Source organism: Octopus sinensis, linkage group LG27, assembly GCF_006345805.1.
Source record: "Octopus sinensis linkage group LG27, ASM634580v1, whole genome shotgun sequence".
Lineage (NCBI taxonomy): Eukaryota > Metazoa > Mollusca > Cephalopoda > Octopoda > Octopodidae > Octopus > Octopus sinensis.
The window spans coordinates 16762555-16785054 of record NC_043023.1 but is presented as its reverse complement, the minus strand read 5'-3'; the positions used below and the strand labels follow the sequence as shown (position 1 = coordinate 16785054).

Genomic DNA, 22500 nt, shown 5'->3' with positions numbered 1-22500 from the left:
CTCGGAAAAATTTTCCTTACAAAATTTCTTTATCATCGTAATCTATGCCGTTTGAAAGGTATTTACTCTTTTACTCTTTTACTTGTTTCAGTCATTTGACTGCGGCCATGCTGGAGCACCGCCTTTAGTCGAGCAAATCGACCCCGGGACTTATTCTTTTGTAAGCTCAATACTTATTCTATCGGTCTCTTTTTGCCGAACTACTAAGTTTACTCTTTTACTTGTTTCAGTCATTTGACTGCGGCCATGCTGGAGCACCGCCTTTAGTCGAGCAAATCGACCCCGGGACTTATTCTTTTGTAAGCTCAATACTTATTCTATCGGTCTCTTTTTGCTGAACTACTAAGTTTACTCTTTTACTTGTTTCAGTCATTTGACTGCGGCCATGCTGGAGCACCGCCTTTAGTCGAGCAAATCGACCCCGGGACTTATTTTGTTTAAGCTCAATACTTATTCTATCGGTCTCTTTTTGCCGAACTACTAGTTTACTCTTTTACTTGTTTCAGTCATTTGACTGCGGCCATGCTGGAGCACCGCCTTTAGTCGAGCAAATCGACCCCGGGACTTATTCTTTTGTAAGCTCAATACTTATTCTATCGGTCTCTTTTTGCCGAACTACTAAGTTTACTCTTTTACTTGTTTCAGTCATTTGACTGCGGCCATGCTGGAGCACCGCCTTTAGTCGAGCAACTCGACCCCGGGACTTATTCTTTTGTAAGCTCAATACTTATTCTATCGGTCTCTTTTTGCCGAACTACTAAGTTTACTCTTTTACTTGTTTCAGTAATGTGACTGTGGCCATGCTGGAGCACCGCCTTTAGTCGAGCAACTCGACCCCGGGACTTATTCTTTTGTAAGCTCAATACTTATTCTATCGTCTCTTTTTTGCCGAACTACTAAGTTTACTCTTTTACTTGTTTCAGTAATGTGACTGTGGCCATCGCTGGAGCACCGCCTTAGTCGAGCAAATCGACCCCGGACTTATTCTTTTGTAAGCTCAATACTTATTCTATCGGTCTCTTTTTGCCGAACTACTAAGTTTACTCTTTTACTTGTTTCAGTCATTTGACTGCGGCCATGCTGGAGCACCGCCTTTTAGTCGAGCAAATCGACCCCAGGACTCATTCTTTTGTAAGCCCAGTACTTATTCTATCGGTCTCTTTTTGCCGAACCGCTAAGTGACGGGGACGTAAACACACCAGCATCGGTTGTCAAACAATGCTAGGGGGACAAACACAGACACACAAACATCAGTTTCTGTCTAGCAAATCCACTCACAAAGCTTAGGTCAGTCCAAGGCTATAGTAGAAGACACTTGCCCAAGGTGCCTTGGAGTGGGACTGAACCTGGAACCATGTGGTTTGTAAGCAAGCTTCTTACCACACTTCCGCATATTTTCAAAATGGAAAGTAACAAGATAAGATCAATTATTCTAATAATATCTTTACATCTTCGGTTTTTCTTCTTAATCCTTTAGCATTCAGATTATTGTCAAGTGTAATGTTTGTTTATTCACATTGTTTTGAATTAATCTCACATTATCTTGTGGATTTGAGATATCAATGATGTGGTTGTCTATTTTTAAAATGACATTGCAAGGTAGGTGTGAGAGGCCAGATCCAGCCAGTTTGAACATAAAACAGGTAGAATATATGGCCGGTTTAACCCTTTAGCATTTAAACCGGCCATATCCGGCCAAAAGTATTCTGCCTGTTTTATGTTCAAACTGGCCAGATCTGGTCTCTCACACCAACCGTTTTAAAAATTAACATCTGCCTCATCAAATTCTCATAGTTACAAGATAATGCATGATTAGTTCAAAACAATGTGGATTAAAAAGTATTAATCTTGGTAGAATAATGCGAACACTAAAGGGTTAAACACTAAAGCAGTGCTTTTCAACCTTTTTGCTGGAGCGGAACCCCAAGGAAACATTCCACTGGCTCGAGGAACCCCTGTGCAATAATTTAATTGTCTTATGCACACATATCTGCACAGGAGAATTAATAATTACTGCCGATTTTAGCAGTTTTTGTAACATCTTGCGGAACCCTAGTTGAAAACCACTGCACTAAAGGGTTAAATATGTTGTAAAATTTCCTCTGTTGTATCTTTGCATTTTAAGTATATTCCTACCGCTCTATGTCATGCTGGTGAGACCCATATTGGAGTACGGGATTCAAGCCTCTTCTCCTTATCTCCTCAAAGACATACATCATCTCGAAGGAGTCCAGAAGCTGGCTACCCGCATGGTTCTTGGTTTCAAGCATTTGTCTTATAAAGAAAGGCTGAAGACACTCGACCTTTATTCTCTAGAAAAACGACAACACCGTGGTGATCTCATTCTTGCTCACAACATCATAAGCGGAAAGTGTAACCTCTCGAAAGAGCTGTTCTTCACTCCTGCTCCAGAGCGTAGGCTGTGGGGTCACTCCGACAAGCTCTACCTGCGACGATTTCATCTCAATCGAAGGAGAGGGGCTTTCTGCGTCCGGGTTGCAGATCCGTGGATAGTGAAGATGCCGACGACCGCTCGGTTCAAAGTCTCTCTTGACCACAAATGGCCTGAACTCTTTGCATGAACACCCTCCCTGTACATAACTCCATGTCCCCCTACATGTCCTTGCTTTTTGCTTTTTGAACCAAAAAATTAACTAACTAACTAAGTATCCTCAATATCTTATATTCTTGTTTCTCTATCATTTCAGAACATCAGAAACAGCAAAGAATTGTTTCCATCAGAGACATCGTCAACATCTATCATCTTAGAAGAACCAAAGAAAAATCTTTATAAAGACCATATATAGCGACACTGTTTATCTAAATCCATGGTGACTTCCTGGTAACATCTCTTTAGAACTGAGATAAATATCAGCAATTGTCTTCTTCAATTCCTGAAAAGTTTACAAACTGATTTTGGATCCTAATTTCTCTTTTCCATTTCATATGATTTATACGAAATCATTTCTCATACTTATTTTGAAGTTGGAAGAATTTATAAAAAGGTTTGCAGCCTCTTCAGATATCACCAAAGGTCAGAGTTGAGGGAGATTTAATATCGAGAAGATTTGGGGAGGAATCTTTATATATAAAAGTCAAGTTGTGTGTCTGTCTCCTACGATTTAGATTCCTAACTACTCCCACATTTTGCGGTGCAGTTTAACCAAAAGCGGGTATCTTATAGTCGTGATTCATATCGAGCCCTTCTGCGTATTAGCGCACGTCTACGATGAGTCTACGATTTTAAAAATAATTTACCATCATTTTTTTTACATTTTAATGCATTTTTTCGCTATTATATAAGGGAAGTAACTCTCTAAAAATGTCTACGATGAGTCAACGATTTAAAAAAGAATTTACCATCATTTTTTCCATTTTAATGCATTTTTTCGCTATTATATAAGGGAAGTAACTCTCTAAAAATTTTTACGATGAGTCAACGATTTAAAAAAAAATTTACCATCATTTTTTTTCCATTTTTAATGCATTTTTTTTGCTATTTTTTGGCTATAACTCTCTAAAAATGCTTATATAGTTATTTCCCTTACAAACCCGAGCAACGCCGGGCGATACTGCTAGTTGGATATAAAACCAAAAAGAGAATCGTTTGTATGTTGTTGTAGGAAAAGGAAAATTATGGAAAATGAGTCGAGTGAGGTTAAAAGTGAAATACTGAAGACAGACTTTTCTGAGGATGTAAAGAATGAAAAGGGTAAAAAAGCACACCATTGTGACATCTGTGGTAAATCATTTTCTACAAGTAGCAGCCTTACTAAACATAAGGTTGTACACACAGGGGAAAAACCATATCAGTGTGATATCTGTGGTAAATCATTCTCTCACAGTAGCAACTTGTCTAAGCATAAATCCGTTCATACAGGAGAGAAACCATATCAATGCGATATTTGTGGTAAATCATTCTCTCACAACGGTGCCTTGTCTAAACACAAATCCATTCATACAGGAGAGAAGCCGTATCACTGTGATGTCTGTGGTAAATCGTTTTATCAAAGTGATAAATTAACTTACCACATACGAATTCATACAGGGGAAAAGCCATATGTCTGTGATGTCTGCGGTAAATCATTCGCTGTCAATAGTTCCTTAACAAGACACAAACTTATTCATACAATGGAAGACTCATACCATTCTGATAAACCGTTCTCCAGCGGTGACAGTTTTGCTAAACGCATGCACATTCGTGCAGAAGAGAAAAAACATCATTGTGATATCTGCGGTAAATCATTCTCTAAAAGTAACGACTTAAAACGACACAAATACGTCCATACGGGGGAGAAGCCTTATCAATGTGACATCTGTGAGAAATCTTTCTCTCAAAAATTTTGTTTAACCAAACACAAATATATTCATACAGGAGAGAAGCCATATCACTGTGATATCTGTGCGAAATCATTCTTTCAAAATGAGCAATTGACTAAACACAAACGCACTCATACAGGTGAGAAGCCATATCATTGTGATATCTGTGGTAAATCATTCTTTCAAAGATGTGACCTCAGCAGGCACAAATATACTCACACAGAAGAGAAACCATATCATTGTGATATCTGTGGTAAATCCTTCTCTCAAAGCAGTGACTTACGAAGACACAAATACACTCATACAGGGGAGAAGCCTTATCATTGTGACATCTGTGGTAAATCATTCGCTCAGCAATTTTATCTAAATAAACACAAACGTATTCACACAGGAGAAAAACCATACGCTTGCAATATCTGTGGGGAATCTTTTTATGAAAGAAATCACTTGACTAAGCACAAATATATTCATACAGGAGAGAAACCATATCATTGTGATGTCTGTGGTAAATCATTCTTTGATAGAAATAGTTTAACTATTCACATACGTGTTCATACTGGTGAGAAACCGTATCATTGTGGCGTCTGTGGCGAGTTTTTCTCTAACAGAAAAATTCTAAATTATCATAAACAAACTCATACGAAAGACAAACATCTGTGTGATGTGTGTGGTAAATCTTTATCTAATGCCCTTTGCTTATCTCATCACAAGGATCTCCATGCAGTTGAGAAACAATATCATTGTGATATTTGCGATAAATCATTTTCTCAGCGTAGTGGTTTAACTGTACACAAACGTGTTCATACAGGTTAAAAATATCAATGTCAATGTCACAGCAATTTCTAATGGGTGTCTTGCAAACAACTTGCACATGCAAGTGCTACCAGTCAAAAACTCCGCATACCAGAAGCCAGCAAGTGTATGGGGGTCATCAGGAGAAAATGCGCACCGTTTTGGGGCCTACCTCTCAACGGCATCAATGCACACCGGCCCCCCCTCATTGATATGAGGTCCCGCTTGCTAGATCAGCTGGTTATCAAATAAAGCTCAATATTCTTCTAGCCATCGCTCATCATCTCTTTTTAACCAAATCCAGTGGCTAGCCTTCTCCACTGTAGATTGGATATCAGTCATGGTGATATTGACTTTACAATGAGTTAGGCCTAGCAATAACATTCTCTGAAAATGGTGACTTAACTAGACATAAATTTATTCATACAGGAGGGAAGCCATATCACTGTGATATCTGAGAAAACGCCGCCGCCATGGTGATCTCATTCTTGCTCACAACATCATAAGCGGAAAGTGTAACCTCTCAAAAGAGCTGTTCTTCACTCCTGCTCCAGAGCGTGGACTGCAGGGTCACTCCGAAAAGTTCTATCTATGATGATTTCATCTCAATCGAAGGAGAGGGGCTTTCTCTGTCCGGGTAGCGGATCCATGGAATAAGCTGCCGGACGAGATAGTGAAGATGCCGATGACCGCTCGGTTCAAAGTCTCTCTTGATCAGAAATGGCCTGAACTCTTTGTATGACCACCCTCCCTGTCCCCCTACAGAGTAGTGATTTACGAAGACATAAATACACTCATACAGGAGAGAAGCCATATCACTGTGATATCTGTGGGAAATCATTCTCAAAAAGCAATAGCTTAAAAAGACATAAATACACTCATACAGGGGAGAAGCCTTATCGTTGTGAGATCTGGGGGAAATCATTCTCTCAAAACATTTGCTTAACTAAGCACAGATGAGGATGGTTTCACTAAACACATTCATACAGAAGAGGAACCAAATTACTGTGATCCATCATTGTATCGGAAATTACTCTTAACTGAACATGTTGCTATTTATACAGAACAATTGCTTTGTCGAAATATGGGGTCATAAGTACATACAGTGCAACAAGCACTGCATGTTGGACCCTATTTTCTCTTGACCCTTTTATTTCCCTACTTTTTGATGAATAAATTTTTTGTTTCATTTGCATAACTAATGATGTTATTATTGGTTTTCTCTCACTGGGGTAGCCTAGAAATTTTATAAATACCCTTTTTGTGTACCCTGTACAAGAAAATATCAATATGAAGGTGGCAAGCTAGCAGAATTGTTAGCTTGCTGGGTGAAATGCTTAGTGGCTTTTATCTGTCTTCACATTCTGAGTTCAAACTTTAACTTTGATCCTCTTGGGGTCAGTAGTATAAGTACCAGTTGCACACTGGAGCAAATGTAATTAACTTACCCTGCTGCCTCGACATTGCTGGCCTTGTGCCAAAATTTGAAATCGATATTGATACATTGGTAGAAAAGGGGTTCCTCTATTTTGTTGACCAAATTCATTTCCTTGCTTCTCTTAGTAAATTTGTTAATATTAGGAATATTAATATTTCAAAATTCTTACCAAATTTGTTTACTCTTTTACTTGTTTCAGTCATTTGACTGTGGCCATGCTGGAGCACCGCCTTTAGCTGAGCAAATCAACCCCAGGACTTATTCTATCGGTCTGTTTTGCCGAACCGCTAGGTTACAGGGACGTAAATACACCAGCATCGGTTGTCAAGCAATGTTGGGGGGGGGGGACAAACATACACACACATACATATATATATACGACGGGCTTCTTTCAGTTTCCGTCTACCAAATCCACTCACAAGGCTTTTTGGTCGGCTCGAGGCTATAGCAGAAGACACTTGCCCAAGGTGCTACGCAGTGGGAATGAACCCGGAACCATGTGGTTGGTAAGCAAGCTACTTACCACACAGCCACGCTTTAGTAAAGTTAAGGTCCATGTAACAAAAGGGTTAAAGTGATCTAAATTAAAACAAGTAAAAGAGTGTGTGTGTGTCCATGTTTGTCCTCCCATCATTGCTTGATAACCTGTGTTGGTGTGTTTATGTCCCTGTAACTTATCAGTTCAGTAAAAGCGACTGCTGGAATAAGAACCAGGCTTTTAAAAAAAAATAAAGTCTTGGGGTTGATTGGGTCGACTAAAAATCCTTCGAGGTGCTGCTCCAGCATGGCCACAATCAAATGACCGAAACGAGTAAAATAATAAAAGAATATATCTTACCTGAGGGCAGTGAGCTGGCTGGACATTTCTTTCTCGTTTCGGCTGTGTGGTAAGTAGCTTGTTTACCAACCACATGGTTCCGGGTTCAGTCCCACTGCGTGGCATCTTGGGAAAGTGTCTTCTGCTATAGCCTCGGGCCAACCAATGCCTTGTGAGTGGATTTGGTAGACGGAAACTGAAAAGAAGCCCGTCGTATATATAATATATATGTATGTGTATATTTGTATATGTCCCCCCAACATCGCTTGACAACCGATGACGGTGTGTTTACATCCCCTTAACTTGGCAGTTCAGCAATAGAGACTGATAGGATAAATACTAGGCTTACAAAGAATAAGTCCTGGGGTCGATTTGCTCGATCGACTAAAGGCGGTGCTCCAGCATGACCACAGTCAAATGACTGAAACAAGTAAAAGAGTAAACTTAGCGGTTCGGCAAAAGAGACCGATAGAATAAGTACTGGGCTTACAAAGAATAAGTCCTGGGGTCGAGTTGCTCGACTAAAGGCAGTGCTCCAGCATGGCCACAGTCAAATGACTGAAACAAGTAAAAGAGTAAACTTAGCGGTTCGGCAAAAGAGACCGATAGAATAAGTACTAGGCTTACAAAGAATAAGTCCTGGGGTCGATTTGCTCGACTAAAGGTGGTGCTCCAGCATGGCCGCAGTCAAATGACTGAAACAAGTAAAAGAGTAAACTTAGCGGTTCGGCAAAAGAGACCGATAGAATAAGTACTGGGCTTACAAAGAATAAGTCCCGGGGTCGATTTGCTCGATCGACTAAAGGCTTTGGTCAGCTCGAGGCTATAGTAGAAGACACTTGCCCAAGGTACCATGCAGTGGGACTGAACCTGGAACCATGTGGTTCATAAGCAAGCTACTTACCACACAGCCACTTCTTTACCCACAATTTCAAAAAAGTCCATGTTTCCTTCTGGAAATATGTTGAATGGGATATATTATTTTACTTGTTTCAGTCATTTGACTGCAGCCATGCTGGAGCACCGCCTTTAGTCAAACAAATCAACCCCAGGACTTATTCTTTGTAAGTAAATCTAGTACTTATCCTATCGGTCTCTTTTGCTGAACTGCCAAGTTAAGGGGATGTAAACACACCAACATTGGTTGTCAAGTGATGGTGGGGCTGACCAGCTGAACAAAACGCCATCTCAAAAGGGGAAAAAGGATCCCTGCCTTCTGAACCTGCATTACCAACAACTGGTGACCCCGTGTAAGAAGAATTGCTACCTTCCGATGCTACATGCCCCTGTATTTTTTGCTGACTTCAAACTAAAGAACTACAGTCTTCCTATCAACAGTCGCTAAACCTAAGGAAAAGAATGACAACCTCCGTCACCATCACGATGCACCCTCCTTCATCCTGCAACAGAAAACTCTATACTGCAATGCAATTCACAAAAATGCAACACAGCCGACACACATGGTCCTTGCGAGCCAATAAAGGCATCATTTCGACAGCTACGTGCCCAGAAACTAACTAGAAGAAAATATGGGAGCACACACGTAGATCTTCACAGCAAACTCAAACAAGAAGCAGGTGAAGAGTCTACTGGCCGGAGAAATACATACAAATTTCTTTACTACCCACAAGGAGCTAAACATAGAGGGGACAAACAAAGACAGACATAGGTATTAAGTCGATTACATCGACCCCAGTGCGTAACTGGTACTTAATTTATCGACCCCAAAAAGATGAAAGGTAAAGTCGACCTCGGCGGAATTTGAACTCAGAATGTAACGATAGACGAAATACCTATTTCTTTACTACCCACAAGGGGCTAAACATAGAGGGGACAAACAAAGACAGACATAGGTATTAAGTCGATTACAACGACCACAGTGCGTAACTGGTACTTAATTTATCGACCCCAAAAAGATGAAAGGTAAAGTCGACCTCAGCGGAATTTGAACTCAGAATGTAACGATAGACGAAATACCTATTTCTTTACTACCCACAAGGGGCTAAACATAGAGGGAACAAACAAAGACAGACATAGGTATTAAGTCGATTACATCGACCCCAGTGTGTAACTGGTACTTAATTTATCGACCCCGAAAGGATGAAAGGTAAAGTCGACCACGGCGGAATTTGAACTCACAATGTAACGGCAGACGAAATACCGCTAAACATTTCGCCCGGCGTGCTAACATTTCTGCCAGCTTGCCGCCTCCAGAGAAATACATACAAGTTTTGTATTTCAAAAAAATCCCAGGTGAGTGATTTACAGGTACCAATGCTTTAATTTTTATATGAACAGGTACAAAACTTATCTATTTATATTTTTCTTTCCACTGAACTTCCCAAGGACCATACCTGCAACACTTACATTGCATTAATTCACTTTTCTGTTTGTCATATCAAATTAAAATTGATTCTACTTGCATTCTATCAGACTCAAATGAACTGAACATTTTGTTCGTGAACTGAACATTTTATTCATGAACTGAACATTTTACTTGTGAACTGACCATTTTGTTCATGAACTGAACATTTTACTTGTGAACTGAACATTTTATTTATGAACTGAATATTTTACTTGTGAACTGAACATTTTACTTGTGAACTGAACATTTTATTTATGAACTGAATATTTTACTTGTGAACTGAACATTTTATTCATGAACTGAACATTTTACTTGTGAACTGAACATTTTGTTCATGAACTGAACATTTTACTTGTGAACTGAACATTTTATTTATGAACTGAATATTTTACTTGTGAACTGAACATTTTATTCATGAACTGAACATTTTACTTGTGAACTGAACATTTTGTTCATGAACTGAACATTTTACTTGTGAACTGAACATTTTGTTCATGAACTGAACATTTTACTTGTGAACTGAACATTTTATTCATGAACTAAACAGTTTACTTGTGAACTGAACATTTTGTTCATGAACTGAACATTTTACTTGTGAACTGAACATTTTGTTCATGAACTGAACATTTTACTTGTGAACTGAACATTTTATTCATGAACTGAACAGTTTACTTGTGAACTGAACATTTTACTTGTGAACTGAACATTTTGTTCATGAACTGAACATTTTACTTGTGAACTGAACATTTTGTTCATGAACTGAACATTTTACTTGTGAACTGAACATTTTATTCATGAACTAAACAGTTTACTTGTGAACTGAACATTTTATTCATGAACTGAACATTTTACTTGTGAACTGAACATTTTGTTCATGAACTGAACATTTTACTTGTGAACTGAACATTTTATTCATGAACTGAATATTTTACTTGTGAACTGAACATTTTATTCATGAACTGAACATTTTACTTGTGAACTGAACATTTTGTTCATGAACTGAACATTTTACTTGTGAACTGAACATTTTATTCATGAACTAAACAGTTTACTTGTGAACTGAACATTTAGTTCATGAACTGAACATTTTACTTGTGAACTGACCATTTTGTTCATGAACTGAACATTTTACTTGTGAACTGACCATTTTGTTCATGAACTGAACATTTTACTTGTGAACTGAACATTTTATTCATGAACTGAATATTTTACTTGTGAACTGAACATTTTATTCGTGAACTGAATATTTTACTCATGAACTGAACATTTTACGTGTGAACTGAACATTTTACTCATGAACTGAACATTTTACTCGTGAACTGAATATTTTGTTCATGAACTGAACAGTTTACTTGTGAACTGAACATTTTACTTGTGAACTGAACGTTTTATTCATGAACTGAACATTTTGTTCATGAACTGAACATTTTACTTGTGAACTGAACATTTTATTCATGAACTGAACAGTTTACTTGTGAACTGAACGATAGTATGCGTACGCAAGAAAAATGTACATGCAGTTTGTGCTGGCTGGCATGAAATAATGCCACAAAATGCAGTATATTTAAGAGACCAAAAAAGTAAGATGCAAAAGAGATATTTTCTTCAAACTTGGCATGAAGGAAGGAAAGACTATTTCGTTTCTCAAGAAGTTTTTTATTTTTACCTTAACTTTGTTTAAAAAAAACCAAAAGTTTTATTGAAATATAGGCATGCTTAATTATTTTTTAATGAAAAGAACTGTTTAAACCATGTTTGTGTTCTCCTTATAATTACTGGTACTTTAAACTCTTCGGTTGCATATTTTTGTAAATAAAATCGTTTTTCTTTGGAATAGAAAAAAAGTCTATCTTTATTTCTTCTTTTGCTGGTGTCCCTAATTTAGGTTAAATCAGTGTTTCTCAAAGGGGAGGCCTATGGAGCGGTCGGACAAGTTGTCTTGTGAAAATTTGGTTTGTTTGACAACTCAGCACCATCTATTGGACAGGGGGCATTTTGTTTATTATATAAAATCCGTTCTGTCTGTGTGTCTTCTAGGATCTCGGGCATCCTCCATCCGATTGCGCTCAAATTTGATGTGTAGATACTGACGGTATCAGGGCGTGTATAAGTCTTGAAAAAATTACAAAAATCAATTCCAGGTGAGAATGCTATCGATAAAGTGAATAAAATCGTTTTTCTTTGAATAGAAAAAAAGTCTATCTTTATTTCTTCTTTTGCTGGTGTCTCAAATTTAGGTTAAATCAGTGTTTCTCAAAGGGGAGGCCTATGGAGCGGTCGGAGAAGTTGTTTGGAGAAAACTTGGTTTAAATGCTTGACAACTCATCACCGTCCATTGGACGAGGGGGCGTTTTGCTTGTATATATATATGTGTGTATGAGTGCGTCAAAAGCAATCAGTACACACTGTAAAGTGGTTGGTGTTAGGAAGTGCATCCTGCCATAGGATCCAAGCCAAATCAGACTGAAACCTGGTGCAGTTCTTTGGATTGCCAGCTCTGGTCAACCCACATCAGAATAGAAAACAGATGTTAAAGGATGGTGATGATGATGATGATGATGATGATGATGGTGAAATTACTGTTTTATACATAAGTGGTGAGCTGGCAGGACTGTTGGCACGCTGGGTGAAATGCTGAGCGGTATTTCGTCTGCCATTACATTCTGAGTTCAAATTCCACCGAGGTCGACTTTGCCTTTCATCCTTTCGGGTTCGATAAATAAAGTACCAGTTACGCACTGGGGTTGATATAATCGACTTAATCCCTTAGTCTGTCCTTGTTTGTCCTCTCTGTTTAGCCCCTTGTGGGTAGCAAAAAAATAGGTATTTCGTCTGCTGTTACGTTCTGAGTTCAAATTCCACCGAGGTCAACTTTGCCTTTCATCCTTTCAGGGTCGATTAAATAAGTACCAGTTATGCACTGGGGTTGATATAATTGACTTAATCCGTTTGTCTGTCCTTGTTTGTTCTCTTGTGGGTAGTAAATTGTGCCAGGATCCAGTCTGGATGCTCTTCCGAACGCCAACCACTCTGAGTGTAATGGGTGCTTTTGAGTGCCATTTGTGTGACACTGGTATCTGCCACAACTGTGATTTTGCTTGGCGTGGTGGGTCTCCTCAAGCACCTCAATAATATGGTTTCTCTCGCATATGAATGCGCTTGTGAATAGTAAGGTTGCCACTTTCAGAGAATGATCTCCCACAGACATCACAGCGATACGGTTTCTCTCCTGTATGAATGCGTTTGTGTTTGTTCACGTTACAACTCCGAGCAAAAGATCTTCCGCAGATTTCACAACGGAAAGGTTTCTTACCTGTATGAACGCGCAGGTGGTTCTTTAAGTACTGCTTCTGGGCAAACGATTTACCACAAATTTCGCAATGATTTAGTTTTTCTCCCGAATGAACGTATTTGTGCGACGCCACGTAATGCTTCTGAGCGAATGACTCCCCACAGATATCGCACTGGTATGGCTTCTCCCCCGTATGAATCCGTTTGTGAAGAACGAGTTTAGGGGCCTCGGAGAAGGATTTACCACAGATTTCACAGCGATATGGTTTCTCTCCTGTATGGATAGATTCATGAATCTTTACGTGATGGTTTCGAGAGAACGAAGCGCCACAGATATTACAACGATATGGCTTCTCTCCTGTATGAGTACGCTTGTGTCTAGCCAACTGGCCAGATTCAGGAAACGATTTACCACAGGTGTCGCAATGAAATGGTTTGTCTCCAGTGTGAATACGTTTGTGTCTAGTTAAAGCACCATTCACAGAGAAGGACTTACCACATATATCGCAACGATATGGTTTCTCTCCTGTATGTGTACGTCTGTGAGTGGCTAAGTCCCCTTTCTGAGCGAACATCCTGCCACAGATTTCACAGTGAAAGGGTTTCTGCGTTGCATGGATACGTTTATGGACAGTCAAGTTCCCTTGATGAGTGAATGTCTTATTACAAATATCGCACAGAAATGGCGAGTTCTTTACCACTTTCAGCATCTTTTCTAATAAAATCAACCCTTTCAAAGTTCTTCACCTTAATTAATTTACCTTTATCTTCCTTCTTTCACAATTTACACAAATATTTCTCGTTTTGCCGGACGAAATGCTTAAGGGTATTTCGTCTGCCGTTACGTTCTGAGTTCAAATCCCGCAGCGGTCAACTTTGCCTTTCATCTTTTTGGGGTCGATAAATAAAGCACCAGTTACACACAGAGGATAACGTAATCGACTTAATCCGTTTGTCTGTCCTTGTTTGTCCCCTCTGTGTTTAGCCCCTTGTGGGTATTAAAGAAATAGGTATTTCGTCTGCCGCTACGTTCTGAGTTCAAATTCCACCGAGGTCGACTTTGCCTTTCATCCTTTCGGGGTCGATAAATAAAGTACCAGTTTCGCACTGGGGGACGATGTAATCGACTTAATCCCTTTGTCTGTCTTTATTTGTCCCCTTTATGTTTAGCCCCTTGTGGGTAGTAAAAAATTTGGTATTTCGTCTGTTGTTACGTTCCGAGTTCAAATTCCGCCGAGGTCGACTTTGTCTTTCATCCTTTCGGGGTCGATAAATAAAGTACCAGTTTCACACTGGGGACGATGTAATCAACTCAATCCCTTTGTCTGTCTTTGTTTGTCCCCTCTATGTTTAGCCCTTTGTGGGCAATAAAGAAATATATGTTTGTTACAAATATTTCCTACATTTACATTTTCCATCAACTGCAATCTTTGTAAACTTCTTTAGTAATTAGCATTTAGTAATTAAATTCCAAATTAAATTCCAACTGCTAATTACTTTGTAAATTTCTTCAAATTTATTTACAAATTCATGTTGCACACAATCCAGGCAGTGAAGTAGAGAAATGTCACTGTCCACCTCAGTAGTTCACCATACCTTTATGAAAACAATGTTGGATCTATTCTGTAAGGCATATTCCCTTAGTCTTTGAAAGATAATTCAATATTGATGATGGGCCTGATGGAGAAATGTTTAGCCCCTTGTGGGTAGTAAAAAAATTGGTATTTCGTTTGTTGTTACGTTCTGAGTTCAAATTCCGCCGAGGTAGACTTTGCCTTTCATCCTTAGTCTTTGATATGTCACCTGATATTCTGAAATAAACAAGAAAGAACAGCATAAGATACAGAGGATATTCATAGAGTTACACCTGTGCAAGGTGCTATAGTTTATCATTAAATCAGAATTTTATGTATACGTTTTTATTTCTATCTCCATTTCAGAATTACAACTATTAGTGGTTTGGAGTTTAACTGCTCTTTCTAGTGAGTCAGATGTCCTATTATGGCCATCTCTTATGTGTTTAAATATATATATATATATATATATGTAGGTCCCGGGTTGAGTCGGGGTGAACCACAGTAAATAAGGTACTCAATACATAGCAGAGTAAATTAATTTATTTTATAGAAGGAGCTTCTACAGGACTAGAACTGTTTCATTCAAATGAAATCATCAGGAAGCTGAAACAGTTCTAGTCCTGTAGAAGCTCCTTCTATAAAATAAATATATATATATATATATATATATATATGTGTGTGTGTGTGTGTGTATATATCAGAAATCAAAGTATATATTTTTTGAAAATACACACTTTTCGTTAGGGTGCAGGAGTGGCTGTGTGGTAAGTAGCTTGCTTACCAGCCACATGGTTCTGAGTTCAGTCCCACTGCGTGGCACCTTGGGCAAGTGTCTTCTACCATAGCCTCGGGCCGACCAGAGCCTTGTGAGTGGATTTGGTAGACGGAAACTGAAGGAAGCCCGTCGTATATAAGCGCAGGAGTGGCCGTGTGGTAAGTAGCTTGCTTACCATCCACATGGTTCTGGGTTCAGTCCCACTGCGTGACACCTTGGGCAAGTGTCCTCTACCATAGCCTCGGGCCGACCAGAGCCTTGTGAGTGGATTTGGTAGACGGAAACTGAAAGAAGCCCGTCGTATATATGTATGTATATATATATATATGCGTGTGTGTGTTTGTCCCCTTAGCATTGCTTGACAACCGATACTGGTGTGTTTATGTCCCCGTAACTTAGCGGATCGGCAAAAGAGACCGATAGAATAAGTACTGGGCTTACAAAAGAATAAGTCCCGGGGTTGATTTGCTCGACTAAAGGCGGTGCTACAGCATGGCCGCAGTCAAATGACTGAAACAAGTAAAAGAGAGAAAAGAGTATATATTTATTAATTAATATACTTCATTAAATAGGCTACGAATATAATTGATGCTAATTATATTATACAATATAAGTGAAATGGTTTGATTTTGTCGAGTTATATCGAAGGAATGCCCAAATTTCATATAAATTATATTAAATAATTTAATTTTAAAAAAAACGGTTATATATTTATTAATTACTATACTTCGTTAAATAGGCTATGAATATAATTCATGCTAATTATATTATACAATATAAGTGAAATGGCTTGATTTTGTCGAGTTATATCGAAGGAATGCCCATATTTCATATAAATTATATTAAATAATTTAATTTTAAAAAAAACGGTTATATATTTATTAATTACTATACTTCGTTAAATAGGCGACGAATATAATTGATGCTAGTTATATTATACAATATAAGTGAAATGGCTTGATTTTGTCGAGTTATATCGAAGGAATGCCCATATTTCATATAAATTATATTAAATAATTTAATTTTAAAAAAAAACGGTTATATATTTATTAATTACTATACTTCGTTAAATAGGCTATGAATATAATTGATGCTAATTATATTATACAATATATGTGAAATGGCTTGATTTTGTCGAGTTATATCGAAGGAATGCCCAAATTTCATATAAATTATATTAAATAATTTAATTTTAAAAAAAAACGTTATATATTTATTAATTACTATACTTCATTAAATAGGCTATGAATATAATTGATGCTAATTATATTATACAATATAAGTGAAATGGCTTGATTTTGTCGAGTTATATCGAAGGAATGCCCATATTTCATATAAATTATATTAAATAATTTAATTTTAAAAAAAAACGGTTATATATTTATTAATTACTATACTTCGTTAAATAGGCGACGAATATAATCGATGCTAATTATATTATACAATATAAGTGAAATGGCTTGATTTTGTCGAGTTATATCGAAGGAATGCCCATATTTCATATAAATTATATTAAATAATTTAATTTTAAAAAAAAAACGGTTATATATTTATTAATTACTATACTTCGTTAAATAGGCGACGAATATAATCGATGCTAATTATATTATACAATATAAGTGAAATGGCTTGATTTTGTCGAGTTATATCGAAGGAATGCCCATATTTCATATAAATTATATTAAATAATTTAATTTTAAAAAAAACGTTATATATTTATTAATTACTATACTTCATTAAATAGGCTATGAATATAATTCATGCTAATTATATTATACAATATAAGTGAAATGGCTTGATTTTGTCGAGTTATATCGAAGGAATGCCCATATTTTATATAAATTATATTAAATAATTTAATTTTAAAAAAAAACGGTTATATATTTATTAATTACTATACTTCGTTAAATAGGCGACGAATATAATTGATGCTAGTTATATTATACAATCAATAAATCAATCAGTCGAGTCAATCATTGATTACCCACTGTCGGATAAAAGACTCACTTGTATGAATTCTCCTTGAATCCCCATCTCCGTCTCCTATTTCCAAAATATTCCCTAAATACGTCCAATTTCTTCTTGGCTTTGGGTCGATTCAACCACAGCTGAAATATTACACCAAGCGTTATAATAGTTGACTCGGAGAAAACGAAACGTAATATAAATCTAGACGTCACCCGTTTTATTTTCTCATTTAAAAAAAATATATATATATGTATTTTAAAGGCTAATATTTGATAAATACATTAAAGATAAGAACGGTATTTCATTTGTTCTTCGAACAGAATTGGACCCAGGTTAATACCTCTTTCTATAGAAACATTTAGAAATATGCAACGTCCGGGTGCACAAAATTGTAGTCTCCCTAGCGACGTTGTACAAATATATCAAATATATATTTAAAGAACTCTGATACATTTTACAATGGATGTGTTTATATATTTTAGATAATTCTTCTTTCTTTTTTATATATATAGAAATAATATGTTTATATTCATTGAGCGGGAATAGATAGATGTACAGAGAAACTAAATTCATTTCGGTGTTTGTGTTTCCGAGTCGATTTTTATAAATTCCTGCTGGCTTAATCTACTGTTGGTTGAAAATCGCTTGAGTTGGAAGGACATTTGGTCGTAATTGAAGAAAATATATTTTAAACGCTTAATTTATCCAGCAATACCAGGTAAGATATAAAATATATATTATTTACTAAAAATACGGAGAACATTGTGAGCTAAATAGCATTTTGATATCGTTGATCAGGGATCGATATTGATTTCATTGTCCTGCATTGATTATATAAAATTAATAGTTAATTAGATTTAATTAATAACAACTCAAATCAAAACCGTATTTATTATTGTAGACCATTCTTTAAATTAACATTTCTGATTGTATAGAAATATTCTGCAAAGCTCCAGTTTCTCTTAACGACTCTATAACAATGGAATGGTATATTCTTGCAAGTGCTTCATTTTCAGGGCTTATTAATTAATATATAATTACCTAGCTGTTAATTAAATCAGATCGGGTAACGGTTTATAGCGTACGATCTCGACCGTCGTTAAATAGTGAAAGTGAAATGTCCTTAAAAACGAAAATTAAATTGCGATGATAAACCGGAAATGACGTCAGTGATGTACTGTAATTTTCATGAACCATTTTTGGTATCCTATAATTGGGTCTCGATCCCAAGGTGCCCTCTCCACCACCGAACCGCGTACAGCTCTTTCCCGTTCCATATATACCCATAACGAGTGAATTTGATTTTATTATAAAACGTACGCGTGAAAATATAATGAAAATAATATTATATATATATATATATATATATATATTATATATATATATATATATATAATAATAATATAGGGTGAAATTAATTAATTTGGAATAAACATTAATTTCACCAAGTAGATTCGGCATGTAAAAGCCCCATTCGAGGAAAGTTTAAGTAAACTAAGTAATTAAGGGTTTAGCAACGATTTGCCTCACCACACACCGAGTTTAGAATAGCAGTCAAGAGTTATAGCTATTCTTTCTACTAAAAGGGAAATCTCAGTAAAACCACAGCACTTATATATATATGTATATTTGATTTGAAAACCCCACTAGAATGGGAGAAAGCGCTAATAACTGAATGATATGATATATATATGTAAAAAAATGTAATATATAATAAATATTTATACATATGAACCATCCGATCTTCTGATTACCTCATTTCTTCTAATATATAATACCTGTACATCATCTCCAAACCTTCCAATATATATATTATATATATAATATATATATATATATATATATATTATATATATATATATATATATATATATATATATATATATATATAATATATATATTATATATAGAGGGCATTATTCTCATACATGCCTCACGCTAAAGGGGATCAGTCATTTCTACCAAAATATTTTTTGGTAGAAATGACTGATTCCCTCTTAGCGTGAGGCATGTATGTATAATAATGCCCTATATATAAATTAATATGTTCAATAAGAAAGAATTATTTTCGAAATTTTTCTCTTCTGAGTTTTTCACGCTATCTACCTGATAATTTCTTGTTAAGATTCCTTATTAAGAAGTTATCTTTAATTGTTAAATTATATATAATATATATATATATATATATAATATATATATAATCTCGGTGCGCGCACTCGCGCTAGCTAGTCGTTAGTAGTAGATCCAACAATTTTTAAAATGAATGAATTACGCCTTATTATTTTTATGAACAAACTAAGGTTAGGGTTAGGTTTAGGGTTAAAAAGTTGTTGTAGGATCGACTACTTACGACTAGCTAGCGTGAGTGCGCGCACTGGGACCACTGTTCGCTAGTAGTACCTACGTGTTGTATATGTACAACGATATATATATGTGTGTGTGTGTGTGTGTGTGTTTACATATATGTCTATATATATATATGGAAGTGTATATATATTATATATATATATATATATATATGTCTGCATATAGATATATATGTATGTGTATATACATATGTATATTTAATATAATAATATATATGTATGTATGTAAATATGTATATATATTATGTATGTATGTATATATATTATATATATATGATATATGTATATATATATATGTATGTATGTATATATATATATGTATGTATATATATATAATGTATGTATATATGTATATATATATATATGTATGTAATATATAATATAGTATGTATATATGTATATATATATATGTATATGTATGTATATATGTTTATATATATGTGTATATATGTTATATATATATATGTATATATATTATATATATATGTATATATATGTATGTATATATGTATATATATTATATAATGTATGTATGTATGTATATGTATATTATATATGTATGTATGTATATATGTATATATATATATATTGTATGTATGTATATATGTATATATATATGTATGTTGTATATGTATATATATGTAATGTATGTATATATGTATATATATATTATATCTATATGTATGTTGTATATATGTATATATATTATGTATGTATGTATATATGTATATCTATATGTTTATATATATGTATGTATATATATATGTATGTATGTATATATGTATATATATATATTATGTATATATATATGTATGTATGTGTATATATATATGTATGTATGTATGTGTATATATATATGTATGTATGTAGTGGTATTAATAATTATGTATGTATATATATATATGTATATGTATGTATGTATATATGTATATATATATATGTATATATATGTATGTATGTATATATGTATATATATATATATGTATATATATGAATTGAAGAAATGGAGTTGAACGAAGATTGAACAGAAATCCTTTAATTGCATTCTACACGTGTTTCGAAAGCCACAATTTACCAAATTCCGATTGAATAAGGAGACCATATTGTGTCTTTCTCTTCAGGAAGAAATAGGAATTCCGTTGGCAGAACAAACGCAGAACAGAGGCGCAGCCAAACAAATCGAACGAGGAGGCTCCTAAGAGCCCATGCCAACTGTTTATCAATGTTTATCAAGTATACATTGATAAACAGTTTTGCCATGGGCTCTTAGGAGCCTCTTCGTTCGATTTGTTTTGCTGCGCCTCTGTTCTGCTTTTGTTCTGCCAACGGAATTCCTATTTCTCCTGAAGAGAAACACACTATGGTCTCCTTATTCAATCGGAATTTGGTAAATTGTGGCTTTCGAAACATGTGTAGAATGCAATAAAAGGATTTCTGTTCAATCTTCGTTCAACTCCATTTCTTCAATTCACTAATAATATTAAAATTCAATTATCCGCACCAACGCACGGTTGCAACACCATATGGTTGTACCTCCAACCGTGCTTCTTCTGCTGGTGATTTTTGCTACCAAGGTATCGGTTAAACTTTTGATTAATCTGCAACAAGATTATTCATCTTTCTTTTTCACCAAACACATATGTATATATATATATGTATGTATGTATGTATATATGTTTATATATGTTGTGTGTGTATATATATATGTGTATATATATATATGTATATGTGTATATATATATATGTGTGTGTGTGTATATATATATATATATATATACTTATATGTATATACATACATATATATATATATGTGTGTGTGTGTGTATATATATATATATATACTTATATGTATATACATACATATATATATGTATATACCTTGTATGTTTATACATATATGTATATATATATATGTGTGTATATATATATATACATATATATATATATATGTATAACCTTGTATGTTTATACATATATGTATATAAATATGTATGTGTGTATATGTATATATATATATGTATGTATATATATGTGTATGTATGTATATATATTATCAATAATAAAAGGGTAAAATCAATTAATTATTAATTAATTTTACAAGTATGTTCAGTATGTAAGAGACTAATTAAGGTATATTTAAAACATTACGTTATATAATAGGGCTCAGTAAAATAATTTACTTTACCACACCCTGAACTTTTAGAAATAGCTCAAAAAATCTTACTATTTCTCTCGACCATAAGAAAAATCTCCCAGACAATGTATACGCAAAAATAGTTCACGCAGGTATGGAGGAAAAAATAACAAAAGATCGTTTTGGTTGCTTATTTTTAGTCATTTGTATACACCTTTTTTGATAGGCCATTCTATATATTTGCATTTTATGTGCTTGTATATTACTTACCTTCTGTGCTTTTATATAGGTATACCTTTTATGCATTGAAGGCCGTGGTAATCTTTCTATATGATCAATGTATAAAAGTGTGGGGTTATATAAAGTCGTTAACCTAAATTTGATGTTTGTTCTCAATGCTTTTTTTATGTATATATGTGTGTGTGTGTATATATATATATATATATCTTTACTCTTTTACTTGTTTCAGTCATTTGACTGTGGCCATGCTGGAGCACACCGCTTATTAGTCGAGCAAATCGACCCCAGGACTTATTCTTTGTGAACCTGGTACTTATTCTATCGGGCTCTTTTGTCGAACCGCTAAGTTACGGGGGCCGTAAACACACCAGCAACGGTTGTCAAGCAATGCTAGGGGGGACAAACACAGACACACAA

General features: G+C 35.2%; 2 protein-coding genes across 4 annotated transcripts in view; one reads left to right on the top strand and one right to left on the bottom strand.

Annotated features, from left to right (window-relative positions):
• The first annotated feature begins 3517 nt into the window (after nt 1–3517).
• Nucleotides 3518–6630, top strand: LOC115225265 (zinc finger protein 239-like). 3 transcript variants are annotated; one of them, XM_036513918.1, is made up of 4 exons: nt 3518–3759; nt 3844–4412; nt 5495–5541; nt 5915–6630. In XM_036513918.1, the coding sequence occupies exons 1-4, from the start codon at nt 3637–3639 to the stop codon at nt 6070–6072; spliced, it is 897 nt and encodes a 298-aa protein (XP_036369811.1). In that variant the 5' UTR covers nt 3518–3636; the 3' UTR covers nt 6073–6630. The 3 variants fall into 3 exon arrangements, with proteins under 3 accessions (XP_036369811.1, XP_036369810.1, XP_036369812.1); XM_036513917.1 differs by having other exon boundaries at nt 3518–4412; nt 5915–6622; XM_036513919.1 differs by having other exon boundaries at nt 3518–4412; nt 5495–5570; nt 6030–6045.
• A 6084-nt stretch (nt 6631–12714) lies between these two features.
• The window catches only part of LOC115225264 (endothelial zinc finger protein induced by tumor necrosis factor alpha-like), a 20133-nt gene continuing 10347 nt past the window's right edge, over nt 12715–22500 (bottom strand). Inside the window, exons 2-4 of the mRNA XM_036513920.1 lie at nt 17383–17483; nt 14402–14834; nt 12715–13846 (exon numbers count right to left, since the gene is read on the bottom strand). Of these exons, the coding sequence (XP_036369813.1) occupies nt 12858–13733 (876 nt within the window). The 5' untranslated portion in view covers nt 13734–13846; nt 14402–14834; nt 17383–17483 and the 3' untranslated portion in view covers nt 12715–12857. The remainder of the gene's footprint in view (nt 13847–14401; nt 14835–17382; nt 17484–22500) is intronic.

Bases quoted from the DNA above. Each gene is read 5' to 3' on its own strand.
- LOC115225265 (XM_036513917.1), top strand. From the start codon at position 3,637: ATGGAAAATGAGTCGAGTGAGGTTAAAAGTGAAATACTGAAGACAGAC. The intron at 4,413-5,494 runs ATTCTTTCAAAA...CCTAGCAATAAC, and splicing joins TGTGATATCTGTGCGAAATC to ATTCTCTGAAAATGGTGACT. The intron at 5,542-5,914 runs GAGGGAAGCCAT...ACACTCATACAG, and splicing joins ACATAAATTTATTCATACAG to GAGAGAAGCCATATCACTGT.